The following is a 15,882-nucleotide window of genomic DNA, read 5'->3' as shown; positions in this document are numbered from 1 at the left end:
AAAATCTCTCTTGCCTAAGAAAAGAGATAAAATGAAGATTTCGAATTCAAAGCATAACAATCTGTAATTTGAAGCCAGAAGTCATAACGGAGGCACTTTATAGACTGCACCTGTGAGTGTCAATTGGTGTTCCACCACAGGATGGAGAAAGTGACGCTTGCAAATGACAAGTCATTTAAATCCTGAAGTTTCCCTGAAAATCTGTAACACCCACGTTCTCATCTGTGAGTCTGAATTTAACTCAAACTGCTCTTGGTTATCCTTCCTTTCTCTAGTCGGAGACTTTCAGTTTTCAACTCCAAATCCGATTTCTGCCTTTTATTTGTTCTGGATTTTTATGTTAATACATAATTTGTTGTTAAGCAATAAGTGCCTTGATTTCTGCCATCTGCTGGGCAGCACGAAGATGATGCTATTTTTTTTTAAGATTTATTTATTTTTATTGGAAAGGTGGATATATGGAGAGGAGGATAGACAGAGAGGAAGATCTTCTGTCCGATGGTTCACTTCCCAAGTGACTGCAACGGTGGGGCTGAGACAATCTGAAGCCAGGAGCCAGGAGCTCTTCCGGGTCTCCCACGCGGATGCAGGGTCCCAAGGCTTTGGGCCGTCCACCACTGCTTTCCCAGGCCACAAGCAGGGAGCTGGATGAGAAGCGGGGCTGCCGGTATTAGAACCAGCGCTCACATGGGATACAGGCGTGTGCAAGGCGAGGACCTTAACCACTATGTTATCATGCCGGGCCCAATGATGATGCTGTTTGTATCTCCTGACATAGCTTAATGGACTTACCCACTGCCTCTTGAAGAAATAGCCAAGTATCTTTCTGACATAAAAGTGAAAATTGAGTATTTCTGTCTGGATAAAAGGATATTTCCAAGCCACACTCAAAATTGTTATAATTACCAAAAGAAGAAGTAGGTAGAGAGCAGTCCCTCCCTTTCTCAGTGCCTTGGATCTAATGAGAATACAAGGCTTGCAACTTTCATCCACTGCATAGAGAGCTGGAGCAATGGAAGCGTTATTAACAGTCCCAGGTTGTAACACCCTATCAATTTTATTTTACTAGTACAAATAGTCAACTCAAGTATTTAAAGTCATTGTTACTACTTTAATAAAATATGAATTGGATTTTCTAACAGAAAGATGAGCTTTGTTGGTTTTCTTGGAGATTAAATTTTTACCTTATGCTGGCAAAAAATTATTTTATGTGTTCATGTAAATATATTTGCTAGTGTTAGGAAACAAAGTGAGCATGCAGAACTCAAAAGCAGAAGGGGACTTAGAAGGTCAATCGTATCCTAGATGTCAAGTGGTGTTATCAATACAGAAAAGCTCTATTTAAGGACATACACAATCACCTAAGACAAAATGAGAATCAAAAGTGGTTTCATAGGATTTTAAAGATTCTGGTGGAATTAATCATATTTAGCATGGATTTTACAAGTATGAGATATGAATGGGTATTCTGATGAGCAGTACAAGTGCCTACGTGTGTAAATGGGGTGCATGGAGTCCATTTCTGGCTCTGGTTCCTGATTTCATCTTCCTTAATGCTGACCCTGGGAGGCAGTGGTGATGACTGAGCTCCTGCTACCTGTGTTGGAGACGTACGTCTATTTCCCATGTCCTAGGTTTATGCATGCCAAGTCCTATCTTTTCGAATGTCACAGACATTTAAAGAGTAAATCAATGGATGAAGTCTCTCTTGCATCTAAAATAACACACATGTGATATATTTGCATGTATATATACATACTATTAAATTTTTATACTAAATATTGAGAACACCAACTTAACAGTATTGGCAGTGACCATCAGATCATATGAACATTCTAGTCATCCATGGTAGATATTAAACTTGAATTAAATTCAAGATGAACTGCTGGCATTTCAAATTCTATCAAGTTAAACTTATCTCTTTCTGACTGGATACAATTTATTTCAGCTCATATTTGTAATAAGCAGTGCATATATCCTATATATTTACAACAAAATATTCCTCATCTTAAGAAATTATGAAGCAATAAAAATGTTTGAAAATTTTATTGACAATATAAATGGTTACCAACCCTGTTGTGTCACCATTTAGTTTTGGAAAACAACTTCTGAAAAAGTTCTTCAGAGAGAATATTCTTGAATAAGTTCATCAATTAAAATACACAATTAGAGTTCCTGCTTTGATTCCCTGTACTCTCACAAAAAAACAATCGCTCATTTTTAAACAGGCATTCTGGATAATTTCAAGTAGAGTGTGCATTTTGTCTTGAAACCTTCCAGGTCTGTCAACTGAGATAACGCCATCACACATTTACACTCTGGTTTGAAATCAGAGATGTTTGGTGTCACATGGAAACACTGCATTGCACTATTTTGTTGACAAACCAATGCTTCTAGCAACCTATTTCTAAACCTTTATTATCATATTTATGGGAAATGCACCCTCACAGGGCTTCTCTAAGAATTTTATTGTGTGCATAAAGAGGCATATAGAGGTTACTGTTATTATTTTTGAGGTCATAGATGGAGTATAAAAATATGTTTTCAGATGAATTCAAGGAAAGGAATTAGTACATCCCAGGGATATTTGCATAGTATTAAATCTTCCTCTTCTCTTCTCAGGTCCTTCTCTTTTGTCTCATTCCTCAGACTTCATTTGCTGTGATAAGAATTTTTCCCCAATGCAGCAGCTTAGGTAGAAAAAAAGCCTTTGGACACACTACAGCTAAAAAGAGTAATATATGATGCAAACACTGCAGCCAGGCACTATAGCTCATTTCACAGTGCAAAAGCTTACGGGAATGAATAGAACCAGGTAGGATTAGCCTAAAATGGACTTTTGGAGAAGGAAGGACCCTCTTTTCTGACTAGAGTGAAAAGAAGATTGATGTGGTAGAAAATGAAAAAGAGGGAATGTATTTTATAAGCAGAAGAATGGTAAATGGAAGGGGTGTGATGGCAAATCACACAATTAGGCAAATCCTCACATTAAAACAGGTAAAACAAACATTTTGGATGAAATTGGCAGATTCCAGTTTCTGGTTCATTTACTACGGTAATAGCACAGCTTCTCGGCCTCTTGGCTAAGATCAAGTACAGTACAGTAATAGCAATATATCTGGTACCTGTGATAATTCTTCATAAAAAGGAAATTTTACTCACTTTATAGATTTTCTAATCTGAATCTTTAAAAATCATCTTAGCCTAACTAATTTTCATCTTTGTATAAACTACGGCATCAAGATGTAAGAGACATGTGAGTCAATCTGGTAGTTGCTATTATCTTACAGGAGTGATTGTGCTAGGAAATAAATAAACTAGTGGCATTTCTGCCAAAAATATGACTGAGAGAAGTGATACCTCTCAGGGACTGTCAATGAGACAGGTTCTTAATGGACATTATCTGGACACCTTGGACAACATGATCTACTATAACATTACTTGCTCAGATGCTACTGCAGTTTATTTTACAGTAAGGGGCAGATGACATGCTCATCCATATTTTCTTTTAAGTTTTATCAGGATATATGGTTTTTCAGTGTATTATTACTTTATAAGAATCTGTGTGAAAATTCCTTAGTGATTAGTGCAGGCAGAATCTTTCTTTACTTTTAAGACTGGTGGCATTTATGTAATTACATAATAATGTTGCAATGTTTTCCTTTTGTGGATTTTAGAAATCACAGACACAGATGTTAATAATTACAGTGACATTATTTTACAGATTTACCTTCCTATTTATTTAGATTTTTTAGTGTGATATTAAATTAATTTCCCATCATAGTTCCTTTTTGATACATAACTCAATTTGTTTTCAAAATGGAAAGGGTATGAAGAAGCAGGAATCAATGAAAAAAAGGAAGACTAAACCTGGCTTGACCACACTCTGTTCTGGTGCTCGGATTCACCAGTGGGTGATGTGAACAGGTTCAGCCTGGTCTGCCCCCGACCCATACCAAATGTATGCCAGTGGGAAACTTTCCATGACCTGTTCTGGGCTGTTTCCTATCAGGCATGCTTCTTGCCTTTACCCACAGGGTCTTTGTCCTGCCAGAGGAGTTGCCCAGGCTCCTCCATCAGAACCTCTCCCAGTGACAGATTTCGCACATACCAGGGGTCCATGAGCCAGTCCTACTCAGTTCACCTCCTGTCCTAGCAGGAACAGTGGCGTTTGCTGACTGGCCTTCAACCCAATCTGGTTCTTACTGTTGAATGTTTCAACCCAGCCACGGCTCGCCCATACCCACATACAGCTCACACATGGATTCTTCAACGACCTCATCGTGCTTGGAGTGGTAAGATTGGCAGCATTTCATAACTGTTGAACTATCAAAGACACTTGAGCAAGACCCTCAGGGCATGCCCCACATCAGGGACCTGGGGAGGGTGGGAGATTGGGTGGGGCTTCTCCCTCAATATCCCCCTATGCTCCACTTACATGAAGGAAACAATGTGGAAATAATAGTCCTACCCACTTTCCTGTAGCCCTTGAAACCTTTTTACCCTAATTAGCTATGTAAAGATTGTCAAAAATATAATAAAAAAGGAAAAAAACCCTTGAGGTTTCATTTGTAGCATTATCAAAAATTGTAAAATTTATATTGTAAATAATTTGGTATAAAATTAATCTCTAAATAATATTTAATTATTTGAAGGTGTAAATTAAATTAATGTGGTATTCATTGTCTCCAAAATATTTTCATATACTAAAATAATTATTGTGCTTTCGACTGTTCATCGAATTTTTCACTGCTATGAATTGATATTTTGTATATGTTTTCAAGATATTTGAATGATGATTTTATGTCAATAATTGATTTCAATCTATATTGTGATGTGCAAAAATTATTTCAGATATTTCTAGCCCTTTCGGCATACTTAGAAAAGCATCAGAAAATGCAAAAGTTTCAAATATTGTGCATTTATCTCTCATTTTGTGGAGACAATTGATCAGGCTGATTGGATTATGTTGCTTGTTGCCAAATGCCAAATGGGCTAAAAATCTGTCATGTCGGGTGCTGTTTTGTATGTCCATGGAGTTGTGAGGTTTTGGTTTGGGTTGGCATGCTTTTGACAGTTAGGTTCTAGAGTTGTATCTGATTGTTTGACACATATTCTCAGGATAATTTTATTACTGGAAAGATTAAGTTTAAATTTTCAGCTTAATGAAGGGATTTCACAGAAATAACCATTTTTCCAAGGACTTTGAATCAGTCTAGAATAACATATCTTTTTCATTTACTAATTTCTGGTAAAGACTGCTACTACCAAGCTTGGTTGATATAATTTTTTAAAATTTCCAAAAGTGTATGTGTGTGTTACATGCATTTCTTTTAATGTTTGTCTTTTGTAGAAGATGTTTGAAGTCGTTACCATGTGTTACAATCTGTTTTTATTGGCCCACAAGTTTTGTACCTTATTCTACCCACTTTTGTAAAACATCTGAAAAAGTATAGTGAGCTTATGTTGCTAGAAATAGCAAGCAATTCTAATCAATTTGTTATTTTTTAAAGTATCTAAATAATTTTAAACTGGTGCTACAAACTCATTCACTTTGTCTAAAAGTAAGATTACTAATTAACAAATGTCTGATTTATGTAACTTTAATTATGAATAGGCTGTTTTTAAAATATGTGAAGTCATTGATACATTTATATTTAAGTTTACTGATCCAACAAATTTACAATGTGGATTGATTGTTAACCTATGCTCCTGTTTCAGTTATAAAGGACAATAGGTCTTTTGGTAAGAATTTCCTAAAGCTATTATTTGATGGTTTTCACTTTATACTGTTCCTAAGAATAAGTAAACTGGTGACTCATATCTAAGGCCTCCCTTACAATCCTTAAGGTGAGGGTATAGTTAAAAAGAAGACACCAAGATCTTAAGAAAATGCTTGAAATGCAGAGGGGGAAATATACTACCTAGCCCCCATGAGCACATTAATTTGGCTTTATTGACCTTGCATTTTCTTCAGCTGTTACCTACTGGTGAGCTGCCAGCTGTGCGTCACTGGAGGCCACTTGCAGGCTCAATGCAGATGCCTTTGGTTCAATGGAGGGACCTGGTCACCCAAAGGTGTAGAGGTCCTCATCCATTACTCAAAGTAGGAAGAGGGTTTGCATGTGTTTTTCCAGAAACTGAGCTGCAGCCTGTATGGGTGCCTGCCCATAATGTCAAGCCCTGGACTCTGCCTACCGGAGGATAATCCTCCAACAAGGCAACATCAGAACCTGGCCGTGGAAGACTCACCCTCAAGGAGACAATGGAAGAGGAGGAGGCCAGCCCTCCCAACACTGGGTGACAGGGGGAAACCTCAAAGGATTGTTGTGTGAGACTCAATAACTGTTTGTGACCTCCTGAATTAAATACATCTAATAGATTAGAGCCACAGAGAAATCTCCTGCTTTAGAATGTTTGGGAAAGATCTTAAAATCCTCAGCTAGCAGGGGGCCCAAGCACCTGGGCCATTATCCACTGCTTTGCTGGGTACTTTAGCAGGGAGCCGGCTCACAAGTAGAACCAGCATCCACATGGGATGCCTATGCTACAGGCTACAGCTTTACCCACTGTGCCATGGTGCCGGCCCCAGTGGTCATCACTAACAAGAAGAGGAGACTGGATTTGAATTCCGGGCCTTCTGGCAAGGGGGAGGTGCACAGCCCACAGAGCGGGGAGTTCTTCATCAGCTTCCCGCAGTCTTCTGGAATGAGCGGCCATAAGAACCTTAAACGCAAGGAGGTGATGACTCATAAATGGCAGTTTCTTAACTGCTCTGGACATGAAGAAAAAAGCTGTAGACTCTTACAGTGGGACCCTCACAACATCTTAAAGGTGGTCACATGGTCTTTTATCATCGACAAGGAGGGGCTCTCTTAGAAGAGCAGGAGGGCAAGAAGAGGTTTGTAATCGTAGTCCCCATGAGACCCTCAAAGGCCTCCCAAGAGCTTTCACTGCAGAAGCAGCAGGCTTCTTTGTCAAAGGCTGTCAAGAAGGACACCCAAGACAGCATCCCAACTGCAAAAGAGATCACTGGAGATTTGACTGCCTCTGAAGGCCGAGACCTATGGGGTCAACCACTTCCCACTGAGTCTCCTGCTCAGGAGTGAAGCAGCCCAGATTCTCTAGAATGCGGTGTCACACGAGAGCAGCACCCAAGAGCTCCAGGTGGTTCGCATAAATTCATGTTCACCTTTGTTTCTACATCGATTATTTGAACAACCAGTATACCTTATCTCAAACTAATAAATGCATTGCCATATCATATGTTTACTATTCTGTCATTAGTTCACTTCTCCAATGGCCTTAACAGTCATTGCTAGGAAGACTAAAGCCAGGATCCAGGAATACTATCTGGACTTCCATGTATATGGCAAAGGCCCATACATTGGACATTCTGCTGCTGCCATCCTAGGCACATTTGCAGGGGGCACTGGGGGATGTGGAAGTCATAAGGGGAAGTTTAACTGGATGCAAGATAGGCTACATTGTTAATTCCAGGACTATATAAGCTACCTTACCAGGTGCAAACATTCAACTCATATTTTAACATACTGTATTTCCTACAATCTTTAAATGTTTATAGAGCTAACTATTTCTACTTTCTGAAGGCTGAGCAACTCAAATCAGCTACATTTGTGTATTAGGTCAGTTATAGGTTAGAGTACTTTCCTAGGAAAATTATTTAATAATATTTTGAATTTCTTTAACATTTATCCTTGCATCAATATAAAATGTTTTCTTTCACACTTTGAATAAACACATTAAAATGTTATTTCAAGTACTTCTTACTTAGGCATACTATAAATGGCAGGGAACGAAAATCTTTAATATAAAAGAAGGAAAGGCTGATGAAATCTGCCTCTTATGATTTACGATAATCTGTAGGGAATTACATTTTGTACCGTATCTGCATAAATAATCCTGAGAGACTACAGTTCCTTTTTAATAAATTGACTTCTAAATTACTTTCCACTGTACCAAACACACATCATTTTAAACTCACTAAGTTTTCTTTCAGTCACCATACACTGGTCTAGACAAATTCTCATTAATGCTCTTTCTTTCAATTACTAGAGTACTGTGGAGACTGTTTAATAAGCATAGGCCCAAGGATGAAGGTCTTTGCAGAGATTACCTGACTCATTTCTGAAGAAAGTAAGTGTCCATCATCAGGAACACTGTGCTGAAGGCAGTGGGATGTATTATTTTGCAATTTTAACACTAAAAATCAAATCTGGTTATTTGCCCCTATCTATAACTGGAAAGACAACGAACCATAGGAAATGAAGTTAGGAAATCAGAGTAAATTCTGATTGGGGAAAAACAACCATGTAAGTAAATACTAAAAAGTGCTATGAAATCATGTTTCTCACATTTGGGATGAGCCAGTTTTCTGACTCTTCTGTAACATCACCAAAATGTTAGTTTCTCCCTCATTGATTTCATTATTTTGTTTTCTATTTATCAATCCCTCACACATAAGCATTTAAAGTGAAGATTAAGTGTTGCTAATTCATACAACATATGATATCACTAATGTTTACATTTATGGTCCAGGACTAACATAATATGTTTATCATGTGTTAATGAAATGAAGATCTGTTTTCTTTGCAACACAATATGCCACTGGTACACTCAGATCTATGCTTCTATCCTTGAGATGTCATTAAAAACACTGAAATAATAGCACCCATCAATAAAATATTGATGAATTTGGCCTTGCAAATAAATGATCTGTCTTAACCCCATAATCTTCAATAAAATATAGTTATGTTTCCGCAAAAAATGTAAAAATGCCTATGTATATAATCATTTCAGGATATTTAGAAAGGTAGTGGAGCAGCACACAGAGCTGCTAGGTAGAGACCACAGCTCAAGATCGCTTCGATCTGATCTCCACAGAGTTTGAGCATCTGTTGAACAGCTTCTCAGCATTACTAGGTACTTTGGCACCAGAAGCAAATGACATCCTAGTTGCTCATCTCTACAAACTTCAATAGTGAATTAGTCATCATTGATGTAAAAACTAAAAATTAATGCTACTTACTCTTGTGTCGACTAAAGTCAGAATAAAAAACTATCAGCTTAAGCGATATCAAATATCAAAAACATGTTCAAGACTCTTTTTCTGGAAATGTTCACTTGTATATAAAAGCGAGGTAGTACCCAACCATCATGTATAACCATTTCCCCAAAGGAAAGTTCCTAGAAGTCACGTTGAGAGTGTCAGCAGTGATCCAATTAATTTCTTACAATTAGGTTGAGAGCTTCTGGCTTCCTTCATCTCACAAATTCAGTATATTCCAAATAGAAACAGTTCCAAGTCTCACTCAACAGATACATATCGGTTGTCGTACACAACTGAACTCTTCATTCCACTACAAAGTAAACAGTCTTGATGGATTAAGAAGGGAAACTTAGCTACTGCGCCTAATGCTATTTGTTGTGAAAGTATACCCTTGGCTCTTAAAATACTTTTAAAAAGTACTTTGAAACACATCTTAAAATCTTTGTGTAGTATGACAATATTATTTTGCAAATTACTATTCATGAGAAAAACTTCCTGCAAAGAAAACAGTAAGCTACCTTTGACTTTGCTGTTACAAATACAACAACTACCAAATAGGAAAGATATGTACAACTTAGTAATGCGTGGCTTATTTTCCTTTCTAACTTTAAACCTTTTAGAAGAAATTAGAAATCAATTGTCATTGTGGAAAGAAAGCGAAGATTATAAAGATAATGGCATAGCTGGATAACATTTGAGGAATAACTAAATAGTTAGGTGTGTCTATATTTAAATGTACATCTTCGTGTACTAGGGCACTTGAAAGGTAGTATAGCAAAGAATTAAGAGCTAAGTTATTTAAATGCAAAGCATTAAAAATTCATGCATAGCATACTCATAATATGCATTTTGCTGAACTTTTTTTTAAAAAAGGAATTTACCAACACATTCAAGTTTATTAACACAGCAAATGCATGACAATTACTACAAAAACAATTCTTATCCATTCTCATGTTATATATTCTCTGTTCTCCAGAAACTTTTTGAAGATCCTTGATAACATAAAGAATACTTCATTCATTGTTTCAATGAATAATAATACTTATTTTATAACATAATAATTAGCTTTTATGTTATCAAGATAATAATGAATACAAAAATATGATTGATGATTTTATAGACCTTATAAATTAATATAAAAACTTAGCAAATGACATATTCCTATGAATGATAAAAAGTCTGCATGTGAGATCTAATTGGTTTCAGAATCTAAATCTTCAAAATCATGCATGCAAAATAACTGTAATGCTTAGAATTAACTAATCATAAAATGAGAGAAATAAGTTATTATTAAGTATTACTTTCCATTTTCCTTCATTATTTTTGAGATACAAAGGCAAAAAGAAGTATGATTAACTTATGTATTTTATATAATATACTGTGACTTTTCCTGAGGTGATATAACATATTTTGGTGTTATTAAGTAATATGTTCACTGCTCTACCCTTGAGAAAGTCTTAAAGCTTTGTATGTCCTTTCATACAACAGGTGTGCATCTAAATTTTTTCAGAAGAACTTGTATAAACACGGGGCAAAATAAACGCATGCATATATAGAAATGTATATGAATACATATCCATATGTATATGTGTGCATGTGTATAAATACTGTCTACAATACCCTGGTGATTTGTTAGGTGTTTTAGAACACAACACAAAATGGAATACAGTCAGTACTCCATATTTGTAGGATCTTTACTCCTAAAAATAAAACAATTGAAAATAGAAAGTATTTGTAAAAAATGCTTGTGTCTCTACTGAATGTGTAAAGACATTGCATCGTCATTATCCCCCAAACGATGCTACACATACAGTACTTGGAATCCTTTTCATTTATCAGGTATTGTAATTAATGTAGAGATATGTTACAGTATGCAAGGAAGTTCATAGATTATGTTCAAACACTAAGTCATTCTATTCAAATACAGGACTTACATACAATGGATATCTATCAGTTTTGCTATTCATGAGAGTTCTTGAATCATCTACATTATATGTACAGAAATGACTGCTTTTCATAATTGGTTTTCTAGATAATATGTAAAAACATGACAATGTTCATGTATGGTACACAAAATACCACATTTTGAAGTTTTATCTATTGCTTATACGACAGGCAGAGCAGAGAGAGACAGAGAGAGGGAAACAGGGTGAGAAAAAAAAATCTTTCCATCCAATGTGCCTGAAATAATTAGGTCCATTCCAGGACAAACCCGAGAGGCAGGGTTTTCATCTAGATCTTCAACATAGGTGACACAGACTCAATTACTATGGACATCAGCAGCAGCATCCCAGGGTGGATGTTAGCAGAATCCTGATTGGAAAGAGGCACTTGAACTTGAATTGTGCTTTCATTTCTAAATGGGATGTGAGAGTCCAAAGTAGCATTTTAGCTGTTGCACTGCAGTGCTTGCCCTGGATATAGTATTTATGTGTCACTTATAAAAAGGATATATATTTATATGTTATTTCTAAAAGGCTATTGGTAGGGTTACTATCTTAAGTTGGGTCTAAACATGGGCTTATGCTACTGTTTTTGTTCATGTGTATTTCATAATTCATAAATTTGATGAATATTGAATTTCACAGTAAAACAATTTGTTAATAAGAGAAGATTAAAAATCTCTTAAAGGCAACCTCAGCAAAATTACTTACCCTAGTCCAAGCAACTGACAAACATCATTTGAAATCTGGGTCGTCCAGTTGTCAGCACAAGCTATGTGCCATACACTCTGGATCCTGAACTGTACCAAACCATCATAGTTTGTTGTGCCATTGATAAGACGCACTGCAAATGCAGAGCAGAGTGGTGTTAGGGACCAGAGCGTGACAGTGAAGGGAAGATGCTGGTCTAAGATACAAAGGTCAGGTGAATGGCAGGAATAGTTCTTCTGAGATCTACTGTGCATAATGATATTACAGGTAATATAGAAGCATTGCATACTGAAAAACTACTAAGAAAATAAATTTTTAAAAAATTTCAATACCAAAAAAGATACATTCTGAGGTAACTGATAAGCTAATAGACACGAACTTAACATTCCACATTGTATATGTGCACAGTAACATCATTATCACTTTGTCCCCCATAAACATAGGCATTTACAATTTGTCAATCTACAATAACATTTTGAAAAACACATTGGAAAAGTTACAAATACACAATATAGATATTCCATCACACATAAGTCCATTTGAAACTAAATTTATGAGTAAGTGGTGGTCTCTAATATAAATATGCAGTGTTGCTATAGGGTATGGGGATGATTGTTTTTCTTACAGTACAGTATAAGACCTGACTTAAAATATATGTCTGGTGGTTTAAGTCTTTCCCTTTCAAATAACTATAAAAAATTGAAAAAGATGACAAGTTCATGTATTAGTACAACTAAATAAGTAAGTAAATAAATAAGTAAATAAATAAATAAACTGAAAATGGAGTTAATCAGGAAAAGTGTATCTTTAGTTTCTTATTTTAGAAATTATTTACTTTGCGGTTACTCTTTTGATGTTTACTTTTTGTCAACTTTTCTATGATGTTACATCCATTTTGAAGGAAATAGAGGTGAAAATGCCAACTAGAGATATTTTTCTTGAGTTTTCATTCCTTTTGAGATTTAATTTATAGTATATGCTATTTTTGAAGAACTTGATTTTCTGTTTTTCTGATGTATTAATGCATTTTGAACTTGCACATCTGTAGCTTTTCAACCATACAGTTATAAGAGCAGAATTAAGTCTACCAAAATTATATTTCAATTTATATCTTAATATATTCTAAGAAAATCTGAAATTTCAGTTATTAAATGTATCCCAGATGAGATAAACTAAACATAGAGATATGAACGTTGACTTTTCTCCTAATTAGAGTGAGGAGACAGAAGCCAAATCACCAGGAATGTTCACATTTCAACCATTAACGCATGTCCTGATAAATACAATGAGTCCTCCTTTCCCATTTTTGGAATCCAAATATGAAGGAATAAAAAGTGACACAGATGTTGTGTCTGTAATCGGACATACCGCATTGTACTTCATCTGAGCCATCAGTGCAGTGTGGGTGACCATCACAGAGATTCACTAATGGAATGCACTCTCCATTTTCACACTGAAAACTGTCTTCCTGACAGGGCTCTATGGGGAAAGAAATGGACATTGTATAGGAAAAAGAAAATGCAAGCTGATTTCCTTTTTACACCTCCCTTTGGGAATCAGGATTTTGCCACAAACCGTGGTGAAGCCAGTGGTGTTACAGAACAGTGTCAAACACTTTATTAGAATGTCTCAGAAATATTACCAAAGGTAGTTATGTGACTGTAAGGAATGTGGATAAAACTGCAAGCAACTTCTTCACTTCAGTATTGTGGGCAATTCCCACAGAGGACTGTGAGATTTTGGATATAACTCACAATGTACATCTTTAACAGTGTGTCTCTTCAACAGATTTCTCCACTGTAATTAATTTACAGGCAATGGCCACTGTAATTATACTCAAGTATGGAGCATCCCATTGGCCCAAGTGTTCTCCAAATATTTGTTACATAGAAATGTGGACCAGATGGATTAGGTTAAAGCAGTGTTTTAAATTAAAAGTCGACCAGCTGGGGAAGAGAAATGACTAAGAAACAGAACATCTTCAATAGCAGTGAAGTGACCACAATAGCTTCAAGTGGAATTCCAAGCAAGTAGAGTGGTGTTGGAAACATGGGTATGTGTTTGACAGAGAAATCAAAGAAAAGAAATGAGGAAATTCACATATGGAGTATATGACAGCCCACTGTGACCTGGAGAGGAGAGGACATGTGGTACTAAAGCAGAGGAAGGAAGGCAGAACAAATTGGACAACTACACAGGTAAGCAATGACAGCGAACATCTGAGCAAATGGAGACTCTAGGAGGAACTGTGACTGCCAATGGACCTTGGAAGGTCTTCTTCATCCTTGGATCAGCAAGATTGACTGTATTTCAGAACAACCAAATCCATGTAAGCAAAACCCTTGGAACATGCTCCACATTGGGTCTTGGGTTGATGTTAGGTGGCCATTTCTATCCCCGTGTGCTGTGGTGGTTGGGAAGCTGGGTCTCCCCAGGTATAGCAGGAGGAAAAAGTAAGTATGGAAACAATGGTCTCACCTGCTTTCCCCTGTCAATCCTTCCCATCCTGATCAGTTATGTAAACACCATAAAAAATAAAACAAAATGAATAGCTTTGATAAAAAGTAACTCCATAGATCTGGAGACACTTGGTAGTTGTTTCCAGAGTGTGAGTTGCACAAAAAGAGGCCAACTGGAAATATTCACTGTTTAGATAAAGTAGGGGATACGGGACTTTTTCTTAAGTACTTTGTTCTGGAAGACCCTCATACCCTGAGACTGTTGGGGAGATTGTTCCCTCAAAGTATATTGTGATCATGACTCAGGAATGACAGCTAAAACATGTAATGATACCAAGAACTCTTTTAGGGAACACATCTGCTTGGGATTCAGTGAGAAGGAGATAGTGGCTGAGTATGAATAGGTTTAATATTTCACTTCTTACACAGTTCATGGACATTCATTATGGTAAAGCAAAAAGACTATCAAGGAAACTATTAGTGAATATTAATCAATTCTGTAATGTAACTTTTTTATAGTGTGATTTTATGTTACTTTGAAGGGGATGGAATTTAAATTCAAATTCTTCCTCAAATGAATTGCAATAATCTTGTAGACGTTCTCAATTAATGACAATACATTGTAATGCTAGTCAAAAGATCATTATTCTTGTGTTATAATATAGTTTATAGTTTCAGATTTGATAGCATTGATAAATACTGTCACAATAAAGTGCTGCTAAAAATAACAATATCACATTTACCTATGAAGGAAAAACAACTTGTATAGCAATTTTAAATACTTATAACCTGTAGCCAGGAAGTTCAGATTGTTTTTTTTTAAAGCAACAGAATACAGTCCTTGAGAAAGGCTGTTCTTATGTGGGCCATGGGATAATGATATTGTTCCCCAGTTATTTGTGAAAGGCACTCAGAGAAAAATCCATGTCAAGTAGCCTAAAAGTGAGGCCAGCATCCCATTTCCTGCTGGAAGCTTATTCTATCAGTTACAAGCGACAATGCTTCAGTGGAACTAGTCCTGGAGTTTTCTATTTGATGACTGCAGTAGAGATTTTAAACCTTAAACCTTAACTTTGGGACAACGGACTGGGTATCACTGGAAGTATTGGTGTGTGTGTGTGTGTGTGTGTGTGTGAGTGTATGTAACTAAATACAGTTTGTTTCTATACTATCCTATCTGTGTCTATTCTATTCTATTCTATTCTATTCTATTCTATTCTATTCTATTCTATTCATTTCTGACACAACCCAGCCCAGTCCAGTCTAGTCCAGTCTAAAGCCATTCCATTCATTCCAATTCATGTTAAATCACACCAGTCAAAACCCAGGAAATTGATTTTATTATTTATTTTTAGGAACATGATGGATTAATTGAAGTGCAGTGAGAAATTTAATGAACTGTGGTACATTTAATTTCCATAAGTTTGCAGGCAAAAGATTGATTGGTGATCTACTTCTACATAATGAATACAGAAGTAAGAAATTTGGCCATTTAGACATTGGGAAAGAATGAAATGGCAGCTATTTGTCAGGACAACTGGGTTCCAGCACAAAGAAATGGAAATGTGATGGTCACTAGGAGCTCAACAGGAAGATCAGGAATCATATTTGCAGTGGATGAATACTATCCGTGCCTGCACAACAATAGTCTGGGGAAAGGTCGGTGGGGGAGTGCTTCCGAGAGTCCACAACTGTGTTA

The 15,882-nt window shown here is 36.4% G+C and overlaps 1 protein-coding gene across 1 annotated transcript in view; it reads right to left on the bottom strand.

Annotated features, from left to right (window-relative positions):
* The window catches only part of TMPRSS15 (transmembrane serine protease 15), a 108,181-nt gene that overhangs the window by 21,036 nt on the left and 71,263 nt on the right, over positions 1-15,882 (bottom strand). Inside the window, exons 17-18 of the mRNA XM_058661325.1 lie at positions 13,093-13,203; positions 11,725-11,857 (exon numbers count right to left, since the gene is read on the bottom strand). Coding sequence (XP_058517308.1) covers positions 11,725-11,857; positions 13,093-13,203 — 244 coding nt within the window. The remainder of the gene's footprint in view (positions 1-11,724; positions 11,858-13,092; positions 13,204-15,882) is intronic.

This window comes from Ochotona princeps, chromosome 3 (assembly GCF_030435755.1).
Source record: "Ochotona princeps isolate mOchPri1 chromosome 3, mOchPri1.hap1, whole genome shotgun sequence".
Taxonomy (NCBI): Eukaryota; Metazoa; Chordata; class Mammalia; order Lagomorpha; family Ochotonidae; genus Ochotona; species Ochotona princeps.
Note: the sequence above shows the minus strand (reverse complement) of the source record. Positions and strands in the feature narration are given on the sequence as shown.